At 39.9% G+C, this 22,082-nt stretch overlaps 1 protein-coding gene across 10 annotated transcripts in view; it reads right to left on the bottom strand.

Annotated features, from left to right (window-relative positions):
- The window catches only part of ADGRB2 (adhesion G protein-coupled receptor B2), a 603,867-nt gene that overhangs the window by 21,849 nt on the left and 559,936 nt on the right, over positions 1-22,082 (bottom strand). For 8 of the 10 annotated variants that reach the window (XM_089673848.1, XM_089673852.1, XM_089673850.1 and 5 more), the window contains 6 exons: positions 16,525-16,594; positions 14,799-14,865; positions 12,406-12,491; positions 6,811-6,906; positions 4,960-5,131; positions 1,583-1,678 (listed from right to left, as the gene is read on the bottom strand). In XM_089673848.1, coding sequence (XP_089529974.1) covers positions 1,583-1,678; positions 4,960-5,131; positions 6,811-6,906; positions 12,406-12,491; positions 14,799-14,865; positions 16,525-16,594 — 587 coding nt within the window. The remainder of the gene's footprint in view (positions 1-1,582; positions 1,679-4,959; positions 5,132-6,810; positions 6,907-12,405; positions 12,492-14,798; positions 14,866-16,524; positions 16,595-22,082) is intronic. The other 2 variants (XM_089673851.1, XM_089673857.1) reach the window with 1 other exon arrangement.

Here is a 22,082-nt window from a genome sequence, read left to right as displayed (position 1 = left end):
ATTTCCAAAAGCTACATAGTTACATAGGAGACAAAGGTGTAAATACAAAATCCAAGCAATCCTGTGTTGAACACTACTAGCACCAGGACATCACCAGGACCAGGAAGACAAATCACGTTCTGCCCTTTATGAAGCAATCTGCCAGTCTCTCTCTCTTGGCAGTTATTTTCCTTTTCCATTTGAATCTTGGGATTTGTCCAGCCTCACTAGAAATAACTTTGTGCAGGCATAAGCCTTCGTATGAATAATTTTTGTTAAGTTGTGCAGCTGTTTTTTTCCAGGGGATTATTGTCCTTCTGAAGAAAGCAGTAGGATTCCAAAATTATGGATATGAAATGTTAAGTTAGAAAAATTACAATTAGAAAAACTAGTTCGTTTTTACTGTTTATTTTATGTATATGAGTTGTATAGTTGCCATATGAAAATAAACGGAAAGCCGAGCAAAAAAGAAATGTGCAGGACTCCATGAAAGGCCATACATAGGGGTGTATTTCTAAAATATTCACAGCACTATTTGTTCTGCAAAACTGCATGTACATTTGTTCTATGTGAAAGCAGCAAAACGGAGTGGTAATAAGAATAGCATGAATCATTCAATTACTGCAAATGGCCACTAGAGGATGCTGAGGTTCATAGTAAACGAGTATTTATTTCCTATGATCATCGGCTCCATCTCATGGCCATAATGGGTTTTTTTTCTTGATCCACGCTATTCGTATTAATGAAGAACGTCCAACTTGTTGAGAAACTTGCATAGTATTCATCAAAGTGTACAAATGTACATGGAGTTTTGCAGGACACGTACAGTAGCTTTGCAATTTTTATGAATAAACACATCCTTTAGTCTTCTGATGACTCATTTTATAGGTAGAAGGGAGCAAGGAGGAAAATGAAGCAAGTAAGCCCTGTCCTATAGTTATTCTTAATATACTCACTCCATTTAGTGCCTAAAACACTTCCTATAAATTGCATCTGTGTAAACAACTTGCTCCAGCTTCAGAAAATGGTGTATTTCTATGCTAAGCAGAACCTGCCACCTTACAAATTATGCCCCGCGACCCTCTTCATAGGCTCCTCCCCAATCCAGACTAAAACCTTGCTTTCTTTTGAATGATCATTCTCTGTGCTACTGACAGAGCCACATTACCTGAGCTTGCTCAAGTAAACCAGCCTCTGTCAGTCTGTGCTTATCCATCCTTGTCCGTGTCTAACAGTATTTGTCAGCTTGTGTCCATTCATCACAGTCTAGGTTCATCCTTTTTTGTTCTGTGACTGTTTGTCACTGCCTGTGTTCATTACTGTCTGTCACTTAGAAAGTGTGAGCTTTGATGTACTCCTATAAAAAAACAGAAAGTACTCCCTCCAATAAATTATTTAGATATTAGGATTTACTTTGGAATTTCAAAACCTTTATATCTTTTTTTGTGTACTAATGTAGTCTTCCAAATGCTTGATTATTGCTGATTTATGTATATGGGGTTTCATTAATCCAATATATAATATAGAATGGTTGAATGTCTTCTCTATTATTGGCTGTATACTAGCAAAGGTATTTTACCCTATGCGCTAATAGAATACCTACCATTATCTGAAGCTGTCCGTTCTTACAGGAGTTTGGAGAATCCTCATTTTCATCACTGCGGCACCCACCCATTTGGCACTTCACCACCTCTTGAATCTGCCCACAGAAAGACAAAGTGAATTAGTAGGTACTAGATGCATGCAGACTCCTGATTTACAAATGGTCTAGACCCAGTTGAGTACACTGCTAGTGTTTTAGTTTCTAGTTTGCGTGACTAAACACATTCATACATCAACCAATCTGTTGGTTGATGAAGCACAAAAGAAAGAGGGATATAAAGTCTTCTATCAAGTCAATTCATCTAGAGTAATGATCCTTAATCACAGCCATGGTGGCCACTGCAACCTTTCCCGGCAGTCACAAGGTATTTATGAAATGTTAATGGAGCCACCTTATTTTTTATGTGGTCACACTTCATTTATGGGCTAATAATTTCCTACTTTTTGCAGGACTTTTATCACATTAGCATAAATGATTTAACATTACAGATTTTTGGCAGTAAGATTAGGAAGACTAAAGCAGCATACAGAAAGGTCTCCTAGATGTTCATTGTGACAAATTCACATATTGTTCTCAAAGGACTGCTCCACATATTGCCCTATATTTGTCCTTATCCTAATGACTGTTGTCTACTAGAGGTAGCGGTTGATTTACTAAAGGCAAATACACTGTGAAGTCACATTCTGCAAGGGAATTTGACACAGAGATTAGTGAATGTAGTTAAATCTTACTTTGATTACCCAATCACGTGCAAGGAAAAAAAAATGGCCTTTTTGCTTGTACATGACTGGATGATGAAAGTCACCTCTTTCACTAAGCTCTAGGAATAATTCCCCTGAAGAGTGCAACTGCACTTGCAAAGTGAACAGTCTATTTGCCGTTAGGAGAAAAATGAATAGCAATCTAGGAAGCATTACTAGAGGGATCACCAACAGGAAGAAGCAGGTCCTGATTCTCCTATATAGGTCTTTGGTTAGACCTCACTTTGAATACTGTGTCCATTTCTGGAGACCTCATGTCAGATATTTGGAAAAAGAGCAAACAGTCTGACTAGGTAGTGGAAAAAGCGAATAGAATTCTAGGATGTATCACTAAGTGGATCACCAGCAGGAGGAAGGAGGTCCTGATTCCTGTATATAGATCTTTAGTACAATGTAGACCTCATTTAGAATACTGTGTCCAGTTCTGGAGATCTCACTTACAAAAAGATATTGATTAGATAGAACGAGTCCAGAGACAGGCAACAAAAATGCTGAAATGTCTGAGGGATAAAACATATCTGGAGTGACTTCAGGAACTTAATACAGTCTGGAGGAAAAAAGGAAAAGGGGAGAAATGATTGAAACCTTTAAATACATCAAGGGGGTGAATAAGGTTCAGGAGGACAGTATTTTCAATGTGGAACCAAGATTAAAAACACGGGGACATGACCTCATACCAGCAGGAGGAAAGTTCAAAACTAATCTTAGATAGTATTATACCAAAAGTAGAGTTGATGCTTGGACAGACTTCTAGCAGAGGTAGTGAGCCAGTCAACAGTAAGTGGTTTCAAACATGCATAGGACAAACATAGATCTATACTCAGACAAATAAGTTACCAAAAAAAAACAACTTGATGGACCACTTGGTCTTTTTTCTGCCACCACTTTTCTATGTGTCTAACCACACAGTGTGACTGCAGATGACAGGGGGAATTTGGGTACCAGGTGCCACTGATGGCTTAAAGCCTTTACACTGATTTGTAAATTAATCAGCCTAGTGCAATAAGAAAGACTTATAGACTGGTCAAGGTTTAAAACAGTACAGTTTTCATGAGAACAGCTTCTCTTTTTTCGCCAATGGGATTTGCGATTCTAATAATGAATCAATGATAGCTGCCCCTGGAATGACAGTGTCATTTTTTTCCTCTGAAACCCGGAAAATATATACCCAATGTGGTAATTTTCCCCATTTAATAGCGTGCAGGAACAGCCATAAAAAAGGGAGAGTCTTTTCACCCAAAATGCGATGGCGTGATGTACTTGTTGTTACTCTCAATAAATGCCTCTTAATCTACCATCAAAAGTGCATTCTTTTGGAAATCGGGCGCTCATTCTTTTCAATTATTCCAAAAAACATTACTAGTGACATACAATATATTATCAGGCATGACTTAAAATGAATGCCAAACTACAGACATTAAAGTATCTGCATATTCTTAACAAGTGGTTAAAAGAGCTTAAAAATCAACCCTTAATGACCTCTCTAGCTGCTTATACTGTGAAATCATTTATACTCAAAGTTCATAACTAAGACTCTGAAGTCTGCATTTAGGGCTTGCTTACACTTGTGTTGATCTGCAGTGGATTACTTTACAGAGGGGGTGTGACAGGTGGCTGGGAGGTGTTACCTCATTTCTTCACTGTTTGTTTTAACCCTACATGTTGTTGAAGGTTGTGGCACAGCGAATTGAATAGGTCGCAGTCAACAGGGGTACTGCCAACTGAATGCAATAGGGGTATAGTGTTTGCCAGGGCATGTGTACAAACCCCTCCAGCTGCCTTTGCAAATTTAGGGTGGGGGAGCTCAACTACCAATTTATACTCTCCTTTCCCCAACTGCAAGTGTAAACTAGGGCTTAGTAGTTTCTAACTCTTACACCTGGTGTTTGTTTATATTAAAGTGTTTTCTGCTGCCACAGGAACTGAAGAGTGAGGATCAGTGATTCTAGTTCCTCTGGTGTGAAGCTTGAAGATGCACTTCTCCAAAATGCCTATAGCTACAGAGCTGAGTGAGGGCATGGTTTTAAGTACTTTTACTCCTTGTTTGGAATATATAAATACTTGGATGTGCATAGTCTAGGCAAGGGCTTCTCATCCAGAGTTCCTTGTAACCCTAGAGTTCCTCCAGAGGTTGCTAGGGGTTCCTTGAGTAATGAGTGATTTTCTGCTTCTTAGATAAGTTGCCACTAACAACATCTGTGTTGAAAATGTTCAGAAAGGCTGGTCTAGGCACCGGTTCACTTTTATTTGCCCACAGATGCTAGAGGTTGGTCAGATGTGCATCTGCCATCAGGAAACAGTGCTAGGCTTGGCTAACCATTCATGTTTATACCTAGCTAAAGAGGTATAGAAAGTCGTATATAAATATGTTGATTAAGTTATCTCCCATCTTGATTTGGGCACGGTTTTCTACCTGTCTCACTGTTATTTCCCAAAAAAGTGTCTGCTTGAGGTTTCTCTATTCATGCATGCATAAAAATAAGATTGTTGCTTAATATGACTAAAACCAGCCAAGTGAGGCATCTGTCATCTTGTACTAATGTAAACCACTATCCCCTTGCAGAATCACCTAAGTAGTAGAAACACAGAACATAGGTAGTGGAGGCAGGTTTTTACCTCTCGGCGCAGGAAGCAATGAACAGTGATGATCACACAGCCTTGTACGGAATTGAATACTGCAAACAGAACTTGGAAGAGAATGGATCGGCGGTCGGTCATAGCTAGAACTGCAGACATCCAAGTAAGAGCCAGGAGAGGAAGTACCACGCAGGAGCTCCAGAGAGATGCCCTGTGATAAGGGAGTGGAGACACGGTGCATATAGGAGGGATATTGAGCGAGAGGAAGAGGGGAGAAGAGAAAAACAGAATGATAATGGGAAGTTTGAGGAAAGATGTGGATGAAAGAATACAATAACATAAGTAAATAAATAAAATGACAGAAAATTAAAAAAAAAGATATGAAATAAAAAATGAAAATGCCAGAAACCCAGAAAATAATATGAAAGGGGAATATGAATGAAAGAACAGACACACAAAGTGGAAAAGTAAAAGAATTTTGAAATGTAGTTGAAGCAGGTAGAGTAATTAGGAGAGAAAGGTTAACAGAGATGGAGAGCCATGAAGAGCAAGCAAGTGGTAAGCAACACAATAAAATGCACAGCGACATGAACAGAAATGCCAGAGGTGTGGGTGAGGAGAGATAAAAGATCAAGAATCCCAGGTTAGGTGTGTGCAGTCGCAGTGCTGACAAATTTCTGCTTGTGGCAGTTTCCCCTGACTTCAGTTAGGTGTGCTGGGTAATGCTGGTATGGGTTACCTCTCCTACCCTCAGGAAAGTGACAGAAGCATTAGATGCCTCCATGGGTGTCATGCACATGAAAAGACTAGAAAAGGATCTGCAACGGAGCTCTTCCAATTAGAGAGTAAATGTGGCTTCGGAAACAATAGAAGAGACCGGTGACAGGCACACTACTCAGGACTTGTACAGAGAAGACACCAAACTGTGCAGGTGACAACTAACACACAGTGACCTCTTGCACAACCTTCCTTGCCTGTCAATTAAATCCAACATTCACCTTTCTGACAAAATTTGAGTTAAGGTTTGAAAATAGTATTTATTATTTATTCTCTTTGTGTACTCATTGGCTCTTGACATATCCATTGTGTTCTAGCAGAAATGATCATGGTTTCCCTGCTGTTTTGTGTTGCCTCTGGATTCAGCCAATAGGAGAAAACTAGGGGCTTAAAATGGATCTCCAACTAATAAAGTTTTACATAGAATGAGGAAGGAGTAAAACCTCTGTTAGGTTTTTTTTTCTGTCTGTGACTTTGGTGGGGAGTTTCTTCATCACCAGGGCAAAACGTAAGGGATAAATCTAAAATAATAGAGTTATCACTGGAACAGGAGTAGAACCAAATCTCCAAGCGGGAATGTCTGTTCCCTGTGACAACTGTTGAAATTTCTTGTAGATTTTGGGACATTTCTCTTTTACTTGTGTTTCTGAGACAAGAAATTAGAAGACACCTCTCCAGTGAGAACAGAGACATCAGGAAAACTGAGAGATGTTCTATACACTCAACAATCCAAAACTAGAGCACTCCCTTTGGATGGAGTTTCACATACTATGTGAAAAGTTTCAGCTGGGTGCATTGGATACTTTAAAATCCAGCATAGATAAAAGGGAACACTATAGGTGATACATACTAACTATACATCAGATGGTTTCATTTTGTGACTCAAATAATTACATTTTTCACAAGGATAGAATTACACTTTAGTGGAAATATTTCTAAAATTCAGAAGGAAAGAATCTCTATCTCTTCCTCTAACTGTACACTGTTTTGGTTGATAGTGGTGACATATGCAATCTAAATATTATCCTCTGCATAGTAATAAGTGAATAAGTATTTGTCCTATTGTAATGTGTGCAAATAGAGTGGGGCAGAGGCAAAGCACAGGACACTAACACAGCGTTGCTGGCAGTAGCTGCAGATAGCTTTGCACTGGGCAGCACTCCACATGTGGAACAAATCAGAGGCAGGTTCCTGCAGGAAATCTCAATTCTGCAAGAGCACATCACAACAAGCACAGGAGCATGCAAAGTAGTGGCAGTTCATTAGGAGGACAGGAATAAGACAAAGAGGATCAGGTATATTTTAACAGCAAGATAAAAAATACAGATAGCCAGGTCCAAAATACATTTACAGATGTAGATAGATTTATGGATAAATATATATTTAAATATTACAAATTAAAAGGGTGATACAAAATTAAAAAAGGCACAGATCATATATTGTGTGTGATTTCATGCAAAAGAGCACATACAGTTTAATGCATGCATAAAAGAAGACAAATTTACACATCAATATAAAACCCATTATACAGAATAAGAGTACATGGGGAATGAAGGAGGTTGGGTTGGCAGGGAAGAGACAGGAAGGAGCAGATAAGAGGAATATAGAGACAGAAGGAAGAAGCCACAGAGGAGTGTAGGGCGAATGAGAGAGATAATAAGAGTGAAGATGGGAGAGAGAAATAAAAGGCAGTGTGTTAGATCAGCTCCAGACTAGCAGGAAGGCAGCACCTGGTTAGCATGAGATGGATACAAGGAAAGGGAACCTCCATCACCATCACCCCTTTTTCCGGTTAAGGCTGGCCATACACAGAAGACTGTTTGGAATATATCTGACCAAAAAAAATAAATCTTCCTCTCACCCAGTGTGTTCTATACTACTTTAGTACTATACACTCACAGCAGGGTGTCTGACAGTCTCACTAGTCTTATACATTTATTAATTCGGGACACATATCATTTCTATGACATGCTGATTTTCAAAAGGTGAGATGGGTAATTGTACCTTACACCTCACTTGTAGCCAATCAATAGTAGGGGCTTAAGCATGCATGTCCTATCAGCAAGCCAAGTTATAAGGTTCCACCACTGGCTAAAAAAAATGTATATATGCCCTTACAACATTACTTCACAACATTGCACTTTGGAAAAAAATGAATTACTATTAGAAGGCAAGGCTACTTGTTCTTCTCTACTCCCCCATGAATCAGACATATTGTCAAGCCACACTTAGGATGAAGATCCATCAGAAGATTCTTTGATAGGCTAAACAATGAATCCAAAACTATATAGCAGCTAGCCTTATAACCTGCATAAATCATACACATCCCTGATTAAGGTGACAGGGCAGTTGTCCTACCAAACACTGGGGTTGATTTATTATAACCGGAGCACTCAGAATCTGGTGCAGTTGCGCATGGTAACCAAGCAGTTTCTAACTTCAGCTTGTTCAATTAAGTTTTGACAAAGATAAAACCTGGAAGCTGATTGGTTTCTCTGCAGAGCTGCGCCAGCTTTTCCACTCTTCAGTGTTAGAAAATGAACCCCAATGTTACCATGTGTGTTAGGCACAGTGATTTATTACCAAGCACTGCTATTCTTGTTTCTCCACTCACTGAAATACAGTAAGTCTTTGGCTGAATAATTTCAGCCCGATTGGTTACTTTTTAATCTAAGCTGCCCTGAGTTTATCCTTTCATGTCCTTATACATTCCTTGTACAAGTATCATGTCTTCCTCTATCTTAAACCTAATAAAACATCATTAATGCAGGACTCTCCAAAGGACAACATCAAGTGAAAATCTTACTTTGCCCTTTGACTTAAGAATCCCTATTGTCACCAGTGCAGCTAAAGTCTTATATCACTACACTCTTTTCCCCAGTGTGCACAGGTAAAGGTACCTGGGACTACCATAAATGTAATGAAAAGATGAGTTTCTTTGCATTAGAAAGTTTTGAAAATCAGTCAGATTTAACAAACATCTCTCATCATGTATGGCCGCTTTGAGCTAACCTGTGGCTCTGAAGTTGCTGCTAAACTTTACGTTACATTTGACCTTGTCATTCAGCAACAACTGCAGAACCTTATTACCCCAGTTATTGCTAAAACTGGGGAGCAGAGGTACTGTCAGGAGAGCACACAGTAACCTGGGATCTCTGAAACATGAAATAGCCACTCATGACAGAAGGAAGTGTACAAAACCACCACACACAGAAACACGCTGACATTATACTAACATACAAGCACAAAGATGCCTAAAACATGAGAACCTCAACCATAAATCTGGGACTGTCTTTATATAAAAAAAATCTGAACTATATAATAATGTGTTTTGAGTTTTAGTAATACAAGTAATCAAATATTATGTACACACATTTTATACAGTATATACAGTATATACTGTAACATAATGTTCCATGCATTAATAGTAAATGAATTCATCAGCATGATAATGTTGCTTAGATAATCAAATATGCATTGGATTTTCAGTAGGCCAATAAACACTAACTACAAAATCACGGATCTGGGTCATGTATAGTTTACAGAAAAGATAAGTGAACAAGTGCACCTTTGAATAAAAAACGTACCTTTGTTGATATGACAATCAATTTTATATTGCCAAAGGCCACTGCAGTGTATACCATTTTCATTGCTCCTGCTCTGTTTAAAATGCTGCTGTGTTCAGTGGCAGATCATAGAAAATGATGCCAATCAGCATCTTTGGATCAGCTACTGTGCATGTCAGATGATTTTATTTGCTATGACCAGACCCAGTCATTGGCGTTGACATACAAAGGAGCTTATCAGCAGCTGGGTGCATCAGATTCTAGCCACAGGCAGGCAAGGTAGAGTAAAGCTTGTGTTTTTTTCTGAGGTATGTTTGACCGATTTGTTGCACAGGGAAAGAAATCCTGTTTTTATTTAAAGGTGCACTTATTTCCTTGTGAAGTGTATTTATCCAGTTTCACATATCTTTCCATGATCTAGTGTTATTCCACAGGTCAGAAGGTATGTGCTCGGGTTCCATCACATCCCTGCAGCTCAGACATTGACTGATTACTAAGGAGAATGATGTGGCTTGGTTACCCATTGTGACTCTTTAGGTAATGAAGAAGCAAGGCTTCCCTGAGTAATCAGCCTGTCTAAAAGCAGCTGGAGATAACTAGCTAGAGAAATCCCCCCAGGCATCTGCCTGTCATGTGTAGTGCTGGTACCTGCCACCATTTATCATTGAGAACAGGAGAGACTGGCTAAGATGCATGGCCATTTTTCCAAAAGGTTGAAAGGCAGGAAGGACTTGCTGTCACCTTCAAGCACTGACCCAATACAGCTGATCTTCAGCTCATCCTAACACTATGCAGTTATTGGTTAATGTTGTTAATCTGAAAAATCAAAGACTGACTGTGGCAGGCATGCTGTAAGGTAAGTGCACACTAGTTCATGAAATGTTAGTATGTGTCTGGGCATTCTTGCCACATATCTCCTCCAGGCCACATTAAAGGTGATTATCTTCCACTTTGAGCAAAATTGCAATAAACACTACTACATTTATGAAGAACTCCACTGATTACATTTCACATTTAAGCTGGCTGAATGAGAAAACTCAGAAGCAGTTTCAGGGAACCTTTTCGATCTCTTGACTATGTATGGAGCCTCCGACGCTGATAAACACATGTTGAGGAATGTGACCTTTTCAGTACAATGTAAGTGCCAGTGGTGGGGACATCTTCATTTACTAACTCCCAGTGATCTTAATGGTTGGGCTCAGACAACATATTCAGGAACTTGGCCAGCCCTTTTCAACATAATATAACTTCCAATGGTGGGAAGTGTACAGATGGTGGGGTTCATTTACTGAACGCAAATAAGCAGTTCACTTTGCAAGGGGATTTTTCCCAGAGCTTATCCAGTGTGGTGACAATTCACTTTGCAAATAATACCCAATCACTTGCAAGAAACAAAACACAGTATTTCACTTGTACATGATTTGATGATGGACGTCAGCAGAACTTCACCTAATTTAGTAAGTTCTGTGGAAAATGAACATGTCACTGGCCTTTAGTAAATTAACCCCACTGACTCCTAGCAATCTTAAGGGGTAGGATCAGACACCATGGTATTCTGGAATATGGTCACTTCTTTTTCATTATGGTGTAGGTGTCAAGAGTGTGTGTGTGGGCTGGCAGGGGGGGTCGGTGTAAAGACACTAACTCTCAGTAATATTAGGAAGTGGGCAAAAACAACACTATACATAAATGTGACAAATCCTCTTCAGTATGTCATGGATATCAATGGTGGGGGCTTGTACAGACACTGATTCTTAAAGTAGAACTGAAGGGAAAACTGTTTTTTTTTTCGGATAGTGTAAGGTAGGGTTATAATCCTATAATTTTTTTTTTTTTTTTTGCAATCTGTTTTCCATTGTCAAAATTACCCTTAATTTCTTGTCCTATAGCCAAAACAGGAAGTGAGGGGAAATCCTTCCAAAGTAAGTGAAGCTTTCCTTATCACCAGAGTCAGTAGAACTAGTGTCATGAGTAGAAGATTTCCTCCCTCGGTGATAATGGTAAACAGCACAAATAGAGAGGTTACAGGCAGCAATAAAAACCTGACAAGTATTCTAAACCCTTTTCTCTCTATCTAAAACTGAAAAAAGTTTAGGCTTTAAGGGGTGGACAGAGACAATAAATTATTCTTCAATATGGGCACTTCTTTTCAAAATGATGTAAGGGCAGGGGTGGGGTTGTGTACAGACTCTGACCCCAAAGACTCGTCTTTAGCATGCTGTATTATTGGTCAGTGGAGGTCATGAACAACAAATGTATCTGGTTTTGTTTCAGAGATCAAAGGATTTACATCTTAGCAGTCATTTCGGCTCCAAAAACCTAGAGCTTCAGAACAGACATTTTTAATAGGCTATATTTTAAGATCCAAAGTGGCCTGTTATTAAAAGCTATTGCAAAGTTTTTGTTTGGATCGAGTTCTTCCTTTTTTTTTTTTTACTTGCACTAAATGTACCCAAACACCATGTTTTATTCAGGTGAACTGAAAGGAAGGTTCAGTAAGCTTTCCCAGATGCACATTGACACACTTCAGAACAGTAACATGTCTCTAGTGTGCACTTAACTCTCCTGGGTCAGAATCTCTCACATCCCTTAGTGTTACTCTACAACCTAAGCCATGTACTTTGGGCAAAAATGTATTTTTTTATGGCAAACATAACTTAGTTTGAGTCACTGACCCAGAACAAGTGTACAGATAAGTACTTCTGACTGCACTCTGACTCTTTTGATTTGCATACGTGTTCCAGGTCGGTGACTCAGAAAGTACTGAAGACGGGGTCAGCGTAATAGCTAGACATCTAGAATTTATGAAATAGGCAGCCCTAATATTTATTTTAATTGAGGCTTTGCTTTATTTTGCTTACAGCAGTCCCTATAGACTGCCCTACCCAAGTTTTTACAGGTAAACACGCCAAATGGTCAGAATATATAGTTTAGGAAAGGAATACATCAACATTACAGATAAACATTATGATGTAAAAAAAGAAAAAACTCCATGTACTATACAACATTGTACAAACTGCACGTCAAACATTGGAAGCATACTGACACTGCAGACACAAATCCACACTGGTGCAACACTAATTAAATGATGCAACAAAACATTCAATGTTTCTTGTCAGCCTAAGAAGAGGAAAGCACTCACCCAGCCCGTTGTTTTTTGGACTTGTCAGATATACCATCCCGAGACATCAATTTGTTGAATACGATTATGCCAATGAGCATGTTAACCTATAGCAAAGATCACAAGATATTTAAACAGACAAAAACATTCATGTAGTCCTCAAACAAAATTGCATTTTGTCAAAGCCAGGCTGCATGGAAAGCAATAAATGGGGACATCATTTTTATTTTATAGGGTTAAAATGCCCTGTGGTGGCAGCAAGCTGGAGATCTAGACCACTGCTCAAGAGGGAGTGCATTTGTCTGGATCGAAAAAAAAAAAGTAATTTGCTTTTCTTAAGACCTGAGGTCATTTTAAGTGTATCTCAGCTTTAATAAAAGAAAAAGGTATTTTCAAAATTTTACTTCTATTTATAAAATACTAGACAGACTTGAGGCACAGTTTTGCTAAATTTAAAGCTTATATTGTCTGCCAACAATTTTATTTCAATAATAGTGGTGTTACCCATGCATAGGCCTCTGGATTGGGGCCTATTCCCCCACACAGCACCCACAGCCAGGCAACAAGAATTTTCCACTTTCTATCCACAGCCTCAGTGAACAGTCTAGAGGTATTGGCTTTGCTTTGGTTTTTTTCTTGTATTTTTTTGTAGACCTTGGATAAGAAATAGGGGTACATGAGATGCCCCAAACTGAAGAAATATTGCCAACTATTTACAAATGCTTGAAGACCTGCTAAAGTCTCTGGCTGCTGTAGGGTGATTCAAACTGAATTGCACACCAGTGGGAATGATGACACACTGTGTAAAATGAACAAAACCTCCAAGAAGTCAAAGTTGTAGACACAGCACCTGGAAGTACTGCATGGCACCTGGCTACTCTTGACCCAAGCTAGAGATAATGAGGGGTGCTCCTGGCTGTCTTGCATTGCACTCAAGCTGCCCCCTAGATCCTAGACATATGTGGTATTGCACTACAATGTCTTCTCCAAGACGTTGGATATGTTGGCTGGTAGGTGCTCCTTGAGTGCAGAGAGCTGCTGCACGGGCCTTGCTGTGGTACAATCTGGTGCTGGCTTGGAGTCCCCAGCTAAGCCTAGCTGGACTATGGCTGAAGTCCTGGAGCCTTCTTCTTTATTGTCTCTCTTCCCTGTTGCTCTTTCCCCCTCTTGCCGCCCCGGGGAGCAGATCCCCCCAGCACAGGGGATCTCTTTAGGCAACTGGACCCCAGATTCTGTATCCCCAGACTGCCAAGCTTCTGAGCATTTATGGGTTTTAACCACCTCTTCTGGATCCTGCCTCCCCGAAATTTGGTGGAAAGTCCATGAATATTCAGGCTGCAGCCTATGTCCCTCCATCCACTAGATTCTAGAACTATCCAGCAAGTTCTGGAAGACAGGGGAGGGTAACAAGGCCACAGCCTGTGAAGCTTTGCACAGCCTCCATAATCAATTAACCCCTGCTCTGCTGGCTACAGAGAAGCTAAACTAAATTTACTTACTCTAGCAACCTAGGAGGGTGCTACAATAGTTACAAATATCTGCAGCTAAAGCATTGTAATTTTTAAGCTGTTTGGATTTAATATTATTAAAGCAAAGTTCCAGCTGGATAAAAAAAAGTCAGCAGCTACAAAAACTCTAGCTGCTGACTTTCAAAATACAGCCACTTACCTGCCCCTTGGTCCAGCGGTGGTTTCAACGGCCATCTTTTCTCCCCAGCGCCGGCATCTTCAGTGTGGGCACCCAGCTGTGACAGCTTGTGGCTTCACAGCCAGGTGCCCACTGCACATTTGTGAGAAATGCTGCACTTTGTGAATGGCCCCGTCATCTTCTGGGATCTGTCACATGTCCCAGAAAACTACAGGGAGGGAGGGGGGGAGGACAACGTCCGCTTCCGATCGCCTAGGCGATCGCAGCGGAAGTGGGAGCATGTACCTGTCAAATTTGGGTACCCGCTCCCCAAAGGTGCCAATCCTTAATGGGGAGCGGGGGACAAAGGCTTCTACTTTTGGATGGAGCTCTGCTTTAAATGCTTTTGTCGTTTTCTGCTTATTTTGAAAAATTACTCACATTGTATTTAATTTACTAAAATGGAAAGAGCTTAGGTGAACCTGCGTGCCCTTCTAACAGCCAATCATGTACTGGAGAATTATTTGTCTTCTATATGCAATTTTGGTCTGCTTCGCTTTTCACCATGGTAATCAGCCCCATTGTGCAAAGGAACCCAAGGTCATACAGCAGTGGTAGATGATAACAATAACAATAATAATAGTGAGAGAAGTTCCAGTCTAAAACTGAAGCTCTACATCCAGCAAGCAATGTATGGAAAGGGCAGACTTAGGGAAAGTAGCTTGCATCCCATTTTATATCTGCAGAGTTCAAAATAAGACAAAGGCAATGACAGTCACAGTGCTTACCAGAACAATGACAGCTGCCGGGCCAACAAAGGCATAGAGTAACCCTCCTTCCAGAGAAAGCCAGCAGCTAGAGGTCAAATGACACAAGTAGTTAGACAAAGTAGAAATGTATGTACTGACTCGGTCCATCATCTTTAGAAAATCTATTCAACGGTGAAGTGGGATAATTATTGAGCACACAATAAAGTATTTAATGCTGTTAAAAAGAAGACGTCTATATGAATCTATTCATGATATGTCACTATATACAGCAACAGTGTCTGTACCTTTCATCATTAAAGAGCCATCCTTGTGCTCCAGTCCAAAGACTTTCCCGAGGCTGAAAATATATCATCGCTCTGAAGAAGACAGGAGGAAGCATTTCCCCATTCTCTTCTCTCACAGTCGTCAGACTGTACATTGTAACTTTGTAGCAAGTTACAAGGTGAGAGGATGTGGGGCTAATCTAGTTCAGCCAATAACTGCACAGCACTGATCCTGCATTTCATTCCAGATAGTAGATGCTGACCATGAATTATTCCTGAACAAAGATGGCTTTATCCTTCTGTGAGAGGTAATAAATATATGTGCATGTCACACATTACTTAGCATGCATGCACCTAATATGATCAAATGTATGGGATGCTAGGTCCACTCCATATAATTATTATTATCAAATTAGATAAAGGTTTTAAAAACATTGTTTCTGGGTATGACTGATAAATACATATTTGCAAATCCATAGTTTCTCATAATAGATGCACTCTCTGCTTCTTGCCTAGTAGAACTTTACAGTGCTTGTCCTTCAAAAAAAATTGCTTCTAGCACAGTTTTCATATATTAGTCTCTGTAAAGCTAGGGCTACAGTGGCGACCAATTCCCTCTCCACCAGGAAATTTGCTGACATTTATCTCATTAGAATCATATTGATTTCACTGCACTGCTAAACAGAGGATGTGCAATACGCAGTTAAATATCACAGTAACAAATAGATTAATCATTTGTGTAGCCCTAGGCTAACTGAGCTTTTCTCAGCAGTCACTGAGCAAGGATGCTTTTCACATTCTTGATCCATAGACAACAACCCTTGGGATGCTGTGTACATCTGTAAATTACATTTAAAAAAATCAACACATGGAAGCATAATAAAAAAATTGTGAAAGTTACAAAAAAAAGGCAAAAATGATAATAGCTTAAATTAAATGTAAACCCTTATGTATACCCAGTGAAGTGACTGGCCTCAGGTGATACACAGAGATAAAATAAATCCTCCTACATTAGTTGTACCTGTATATCTGCAGCATTCTCATCTCTACAGCTGCTCAAATGCCAGAATTTATAAAGCTTGTCTGAGCTTGTAGAAAGCAGGAGGTGGGATATGAAGTCTCACACTGTGCAGCTCAGTGAGGAGAACTCTGACAGCTGATAGGCAGGAAAAGACACCTGTCACACACAGCACATAGGAAATAATGCATGTCTGGTGCTGTCAATCACAGGCTGTGTGCCGGAGCTCTCCTTGGCCCTCCCCCCCTATCTCTTGCATTTGGGAAAACCTGTCAGAAATAACTCATGCAGACAGCAAAGGAATGAGGCAGGTGAGCACACTCGGTGCATTGGATAGAGACAAGTTTATGGTATAGTGGAATGTGCTTTGTTCATATTTCATGTCAGAGGTTTACAACCACACCTATAGTTTTACTTATACTGAAAATACATTATAGTTTTCCTTCAAATAAAAATTACTTACTAGTGGGGGGTCCCATATCCTTTTGTTCGTGTGAAACCAACAGACACGGCAACCACTAGAGCTGGTAACCCTGGCAGAAGAATCAAACTATTCAGTATCAAAATTTATTAGGAGAAATGAAAACTACATTCAATATTAGAATTTTATTCATTCAAGAAAACTTTTCCATCCCGATCCTCCATTTTCTTCCCCGCTATGATTGATAATGATCCCAGTAACTATTAGAAAACTGAATGGGTGTTTTGTTTTGAAAATGAAAATTTTCAAACAAATTTCCACTGTCAGCTGAACAAATTACCATGTAAAGAAAAAATATACTAGACTGCCCCTCTGCCTGTCTATATATCCAAACTGTTTTTTTTAATTGATGTCCCAGTGGTCCATTTTTTTGGTGGAAGAGTGTACTTTTCGTTCATCCGCTCTGGGTCCATACACCTTGATCTGACCTGCCTGCTTGTGTGATAGCCTGTCCATCTGATCATTGGTCCTAGCTGTATAGAAGCAAAGTGGATAATTGTCTCCTTGAGTCTCTTAACCCCCAACCTTTGTATCTTGAGTGGTTATAATCCCATATTATATGTGTTTTAAAGCTGGCCATACATTATACAATTTTCCTTTAGATTTACCAAAGCCATATAATGAGGTCACACCTAAACACGTTCAATTTGTATGTAGTCAGGCAGGCCCTTGTAGTACACAGTTGAAGAAAATCTAAAGGGAATTGAACAAGAAAATTGTATAATGTATGACCAGCTTAAGGTCCATATCAGACTAGTAGTCCTGTCTCTGCCAATAGGACAAAAGCAGTTATTTTTATGGCATCACGCTCTTACTTGTAGGACCACCCAAACCTTGCCTCATGGCATGCTAACATTCAGCAAAATCTCCCACTTCCAGCCAGTAAGTGGGCAATGCTGTAGAAACAGATGAGTGGTTCATAGTGTTTTCTCCACACTTTCCAGTGATCCAATTACTTCCAGTGACAGGATTGATAGTGTGATGGGGCCTAAGTCTAACCACTCATATCGGGTGGGTAGATACAGCATAAGACAGTAGTCATGGGAGCACACAATCTAATTCCAGCTCATTAAGCTAGTGGTAACTGGAGACAACATATTTTGCTTCTAAAACATAGAATATATTATATTTAGTTGTATAACATAGAATATATATTAGTTATATATTCTGTACCTAATGGGCCCCTACATTTAACAGACAAATGGGCATATACTTGGCTTATATTTTTAACTATAATTTGTGGTTATCCTTTTTTATCTTTAGAATAAAAATAGTGTTTTGATGACAACAGACAATGTGTCTTTCGTTTTATCAGCTATAATTACATTGAATACTGTGACATGGGATATTATTAGAATGTTGCTGTTTTCTTTTACATAGTAGTGTCACTACAGCAAAAAAAAGAGAAAAGGCACATTAAAATGAGCAGAAACTAAAAAGAGAGCAACTCCCTTCTTGTTGAACCCGTCTTTACATAATTTCCTCCACTGGTTTCTGCTCAACCGATGCATACAATTCAAAATACCAAACAATTTACAAAGCCATCCACTACTCTACTCTCAGCTACATCACAATACTTGTCTCAAAATATCACCCAAATTATCGTCTCCGCTCCTCCCAGAAACTCCTGATTTATAGCTCTCTTGTCAGCTCCTCCCAAGCTCTCTTACAGGACTTCTCCAAATCCTCTCCCATCCTCTGGAATTCCCTACTACCATCTGTCATACTATGTTTTACTCTGTCTGCCTTTAGACAATCCCTGAAAATTCATCTTTTCAGGAAATCCTATCTCACCTTCACCTAAAAACTGTGCTTTTACTTTCGCTGTCAACTCATCCCACACAGTTATTACCTTTTGTATCACTTGCCCCTCCCTTTTTGATCATAAGCTCTCACGAGCAGGGCCCTCCTAACCCTCAAGTATTGAATTGTATTGTAACTGTACTATCTCCCTTTATTTTGTAAAGCACTGGGTGAGCAGTTATGGTTATATAAATCCTGTAAAAGAGTAATAATTGAAATAAAAAATCTGAGCTAGTAGTGATACATTACAGATGACAAAAAAACTAACAGTCCACTTTGAACTCAATTCAGAAGCAAATACAATGGGGATCTGAAGGCTGCATCCTGAACTGATGTGTTCTAGTCATTCATGTCTTAAAATCTGATAGCAGACAAAAAAATCCACTCTACTCCCATTTGATAAAAGTTCAGATTGTGACTCAATCATCCCTGTTCACCAAATTTCCTAATTTCTCTTATAATTTACTAAAGGTGGCCATAGATTGACTGATATTCAGCTGGATCAGCAGGGACCATCCGAATTTAATTAAACTGGCCACAGATGGTTCTGATCTGTTTAGCAGGGACCGGTCAAGGGTTGTACCATCTATGGGCAGGGTAATTTTATCTAAGTCAATCCATTGATCGACTTGGGCACAGGCAGCATGTCGGATTATTACATTCAATTATTGCCAGTGGTTACAGCCGCTATCAATAATCACTGTGCCTAATACACAATAGGGGTGCAGGAGGGATTCCTCCATTTACACTGGCTGTGCTGATGGGGGGAATCAAGCAATTTTCTTTCCTGCAACCCATGGGTGGCAAACTGGAGGCCCTCCAGCTGTTGCCAAACTACAAGTCCCATGAGGCATTGCAAGATTGACAGTTATAAGCATGACACCCAAAGGCAGAGGCATGATGGGACTTGTAGTGTTGCAACAGCTGGAGGGCTGCCAGTTTGACACCCCTGATATACAGTATGGCCTGCCTTAGTATGTGACTGCCCCTCTTCAACAGAAGTTGATTGTTAGATCAACATTTGTTGCATGAGATGGAAGAAAAAGATGGAAAACTTTTGTCGATCAGTGGCTGCACCTGCTTATCAGAGCATAGTTGTCAACATTTCAAATAAATTTTCAGGGACACTTTTTTTTTGCTGTGAGTCCAGCAAGCCATTGTAGGAGGAGAATTACTTAATAAGGGGCAGGAGTTCTTTAAATTTGGTGTGGTTTTACATGAAGCATATAGGAAACCTATAGTACAATTTAATTTTAAAGTATATTAATATTTCTCATAATATGGACGGAAATGTAGCTAAGAAGGTAATGTTCATTAGTAAAATTATTTATGAGTTAGTTTAGCTAGCTACAACTTTTAGTCTATGCATTCTGTTTGAGAGTGGCCATACACACTAGAATCTGATTGTAATGTAATATGAGAAAAACATATAAAATCTAAGTAATTTCTATCCCATCACACAGGCCCTTATAATACATAGTTGCTGTAGATCTAGGGGAAATTATACAATCAGATTGAATAGTGTGAGAAAAAAAATGGCAACCATCTGTGGTTAGCGGGATGAAAAATAGCCACTATGAGTGGACAGCGAGAGGAAAAAAATGTCAGTGGGGTGAGGGTGCCCATCATCTGTGGTCAGAGAATGGAAAAGTGTTTGCTACCTGTCGTCAGTGGGAGGAATAAATGTTTGCCATCTGTGGTCAGAGAAAGGAAAATATGTCCACAATTTGTTGTCATTGAGGGGGAAAAAATGTCTGCCATCTGTGGTCAGAGAAATAAAAAAAGTGCCCGCTATCTGTAGTCAGTGGGAAGAAAACCATGCCTGCCATCTGTGATTTGTGGACAGAGAAAGAGAAAAAAAATTTCTGCTATTTATGTTCAGTGGGAGGAAAGAAATACCTCCCATTTGCAGTTAGAAAAAGGAAAAAATTACCACTATCTGTGGTAAGTGGAAGGAAAAAAAATGCTTGCTATTTGTAGTTAGTTGGGGGAAAAATGCCCACAAAAAAGTGGTCATTATCTGTGGCAAGTAGGGTGGACATGGAGGCTGTGAAGTGAACAGAGGAGCAGTGGTTGGGACAGAGAGGCAGTGGTTGGGACAGATAGGGGGCACTGGGGTAAACAAGAGGCAGTGGGGTGGATAGAGGCAGTGAGGTGAACAGGAGGATAGTGAGGTGAACAGGGGCAGCAGGTTGGATAGAAGGCAGTGAGGTGAACAGGGGGCTAGTGGGGTTAACAAGGGGTCAGTGGTGCTCAATGAGTGTCTGATTACCTGGCTCATGCTGTCCTATGCTTTAGGCTGCTGAGGGGTTCCTCTACTGCTGAGGCTACAGCTGAGGGTCTTCTCCAATGTTCCTGTTTGTTGCTGCTGGAAAAGGCTGTCTGAACCCATGCACTCAGCAGTATGAGAGATACTTTAGTGTCAAGGAGAAGCAAGGGGGTCGTTCAGCTGCTGTTTGTCTGCCCTGAGAGGTGCCTGACACTTTTGAGCGCTAAAGCCACCAAATCTAGGCTCTGAAGAGTGGCTGGGACAGGAGAGCTGGCAGTAGAAAATTGAAAAGTGTGGGCAGTGCAGTGTCAGGACCAGTTTAGGGGCAAGTGCCTTGCATGCCGGGCACTAGGGATACCTCTACAATGTCTTCTTAGGACACTTGTCTGGACTGAATCAGTGCAGGACAACAGTGTTATAAATGGGACTGTCCAGACAAATCCAGGACAGTTGGCAAGCATGATCAGTGTATTCTACAATACATTACGAACTACGTTTTTAACTCTTCCCCACTGTCCTAAATGATAAAGTGTTAATTAGCAAACATGTAGTTTTTACAGTACAATTCCAGCCAAACCATATTTATTTAATTTCTAGTGAGGAAAGGTTAGAACCTGCCAACTTTGTATTGCTGTCTGGAAATTCTGTCTTTATTTTCTGTATATTTGATTCATTTCAGACAGAACATTAAGTGGGGAAAAACTTCAGTATTTCCTATCTATGAAAGGTCAGACAGATTGTGAGTAAAGAAAAATCTTCCCACTTCCTGTTCCATTTTATGGATAGCAGACAGAACTGGAAGTAACACAAAATCTACTGACTTTCCTTCTATGTAATGAGTAACAGTCAAAACAGGGAGTGCAGGATAATTCCCCCACAGGGACCCTGGCAGCTATTTAAAACATTTTACTGCTGTTGGTGTGCCCATAAGCAAAGATTTCCCTTCATTTTTTTGTCCGGGTGATGGGTGCCAAACCGAACAGGGAGAGAAGGGAAATTGTCTATTGGGACAGAAGATGGCAGAAAAAAAACAACAGAAAGACAGCACCGTTTGAGTGATTCTCCTCACTTCTTGTTCCAGTGACTACACAAAAAGCAAGAAGAAATTCCCCCTTTGGGGTCAAGGTCCTATTTCTTCCTCATGATAACCAAATGTAAAAAGTATAAAAATGTGTCTGGTGCACCAGTTTATGTAATTACATACTGTATTTATTACAGGCAATTTAGTGTTTTACATACTGTACATTTGCATCAGTCCCTGCTCTCAAGTGGTTTAGAAACGTATCCCTATCTCACATGCATATATGCACACTTACTGTACAGTACATACTAGGGCCAATTTAGACAGGACCCAGTTCACCTACCAAAATGTTTTTAGACTGTGGGAGGAAATCCAAGTACCCAGAGAAAACCTACACGAGCCCATGGAGAATATGCAGACTTTAGGCCCCTTTCATACTAGCATATC

The sequence above is a fragment of the Staurois parvus genome, unplaced genomic scaffold (genome assembly GCF_062004578.1).
Source record: "Staurois parvus isolate SC_StPar_1 unplaced genomic scaffold, SC_StPar_1.0 ptg000145l, whole genome shotgun sequence".
In the NCBI taxonomy this organism is placed as follows: domain Eukaryota; kingdom Metazoa; phylum Chordata; class Amphibia; order Anura; family Ranidae; genus Staurois; species Staurois parvus.
Note: the sequence above shows the minus strand (reverse complement) of the source record. Positions and strands in the feature narration are given on the sequence as shown.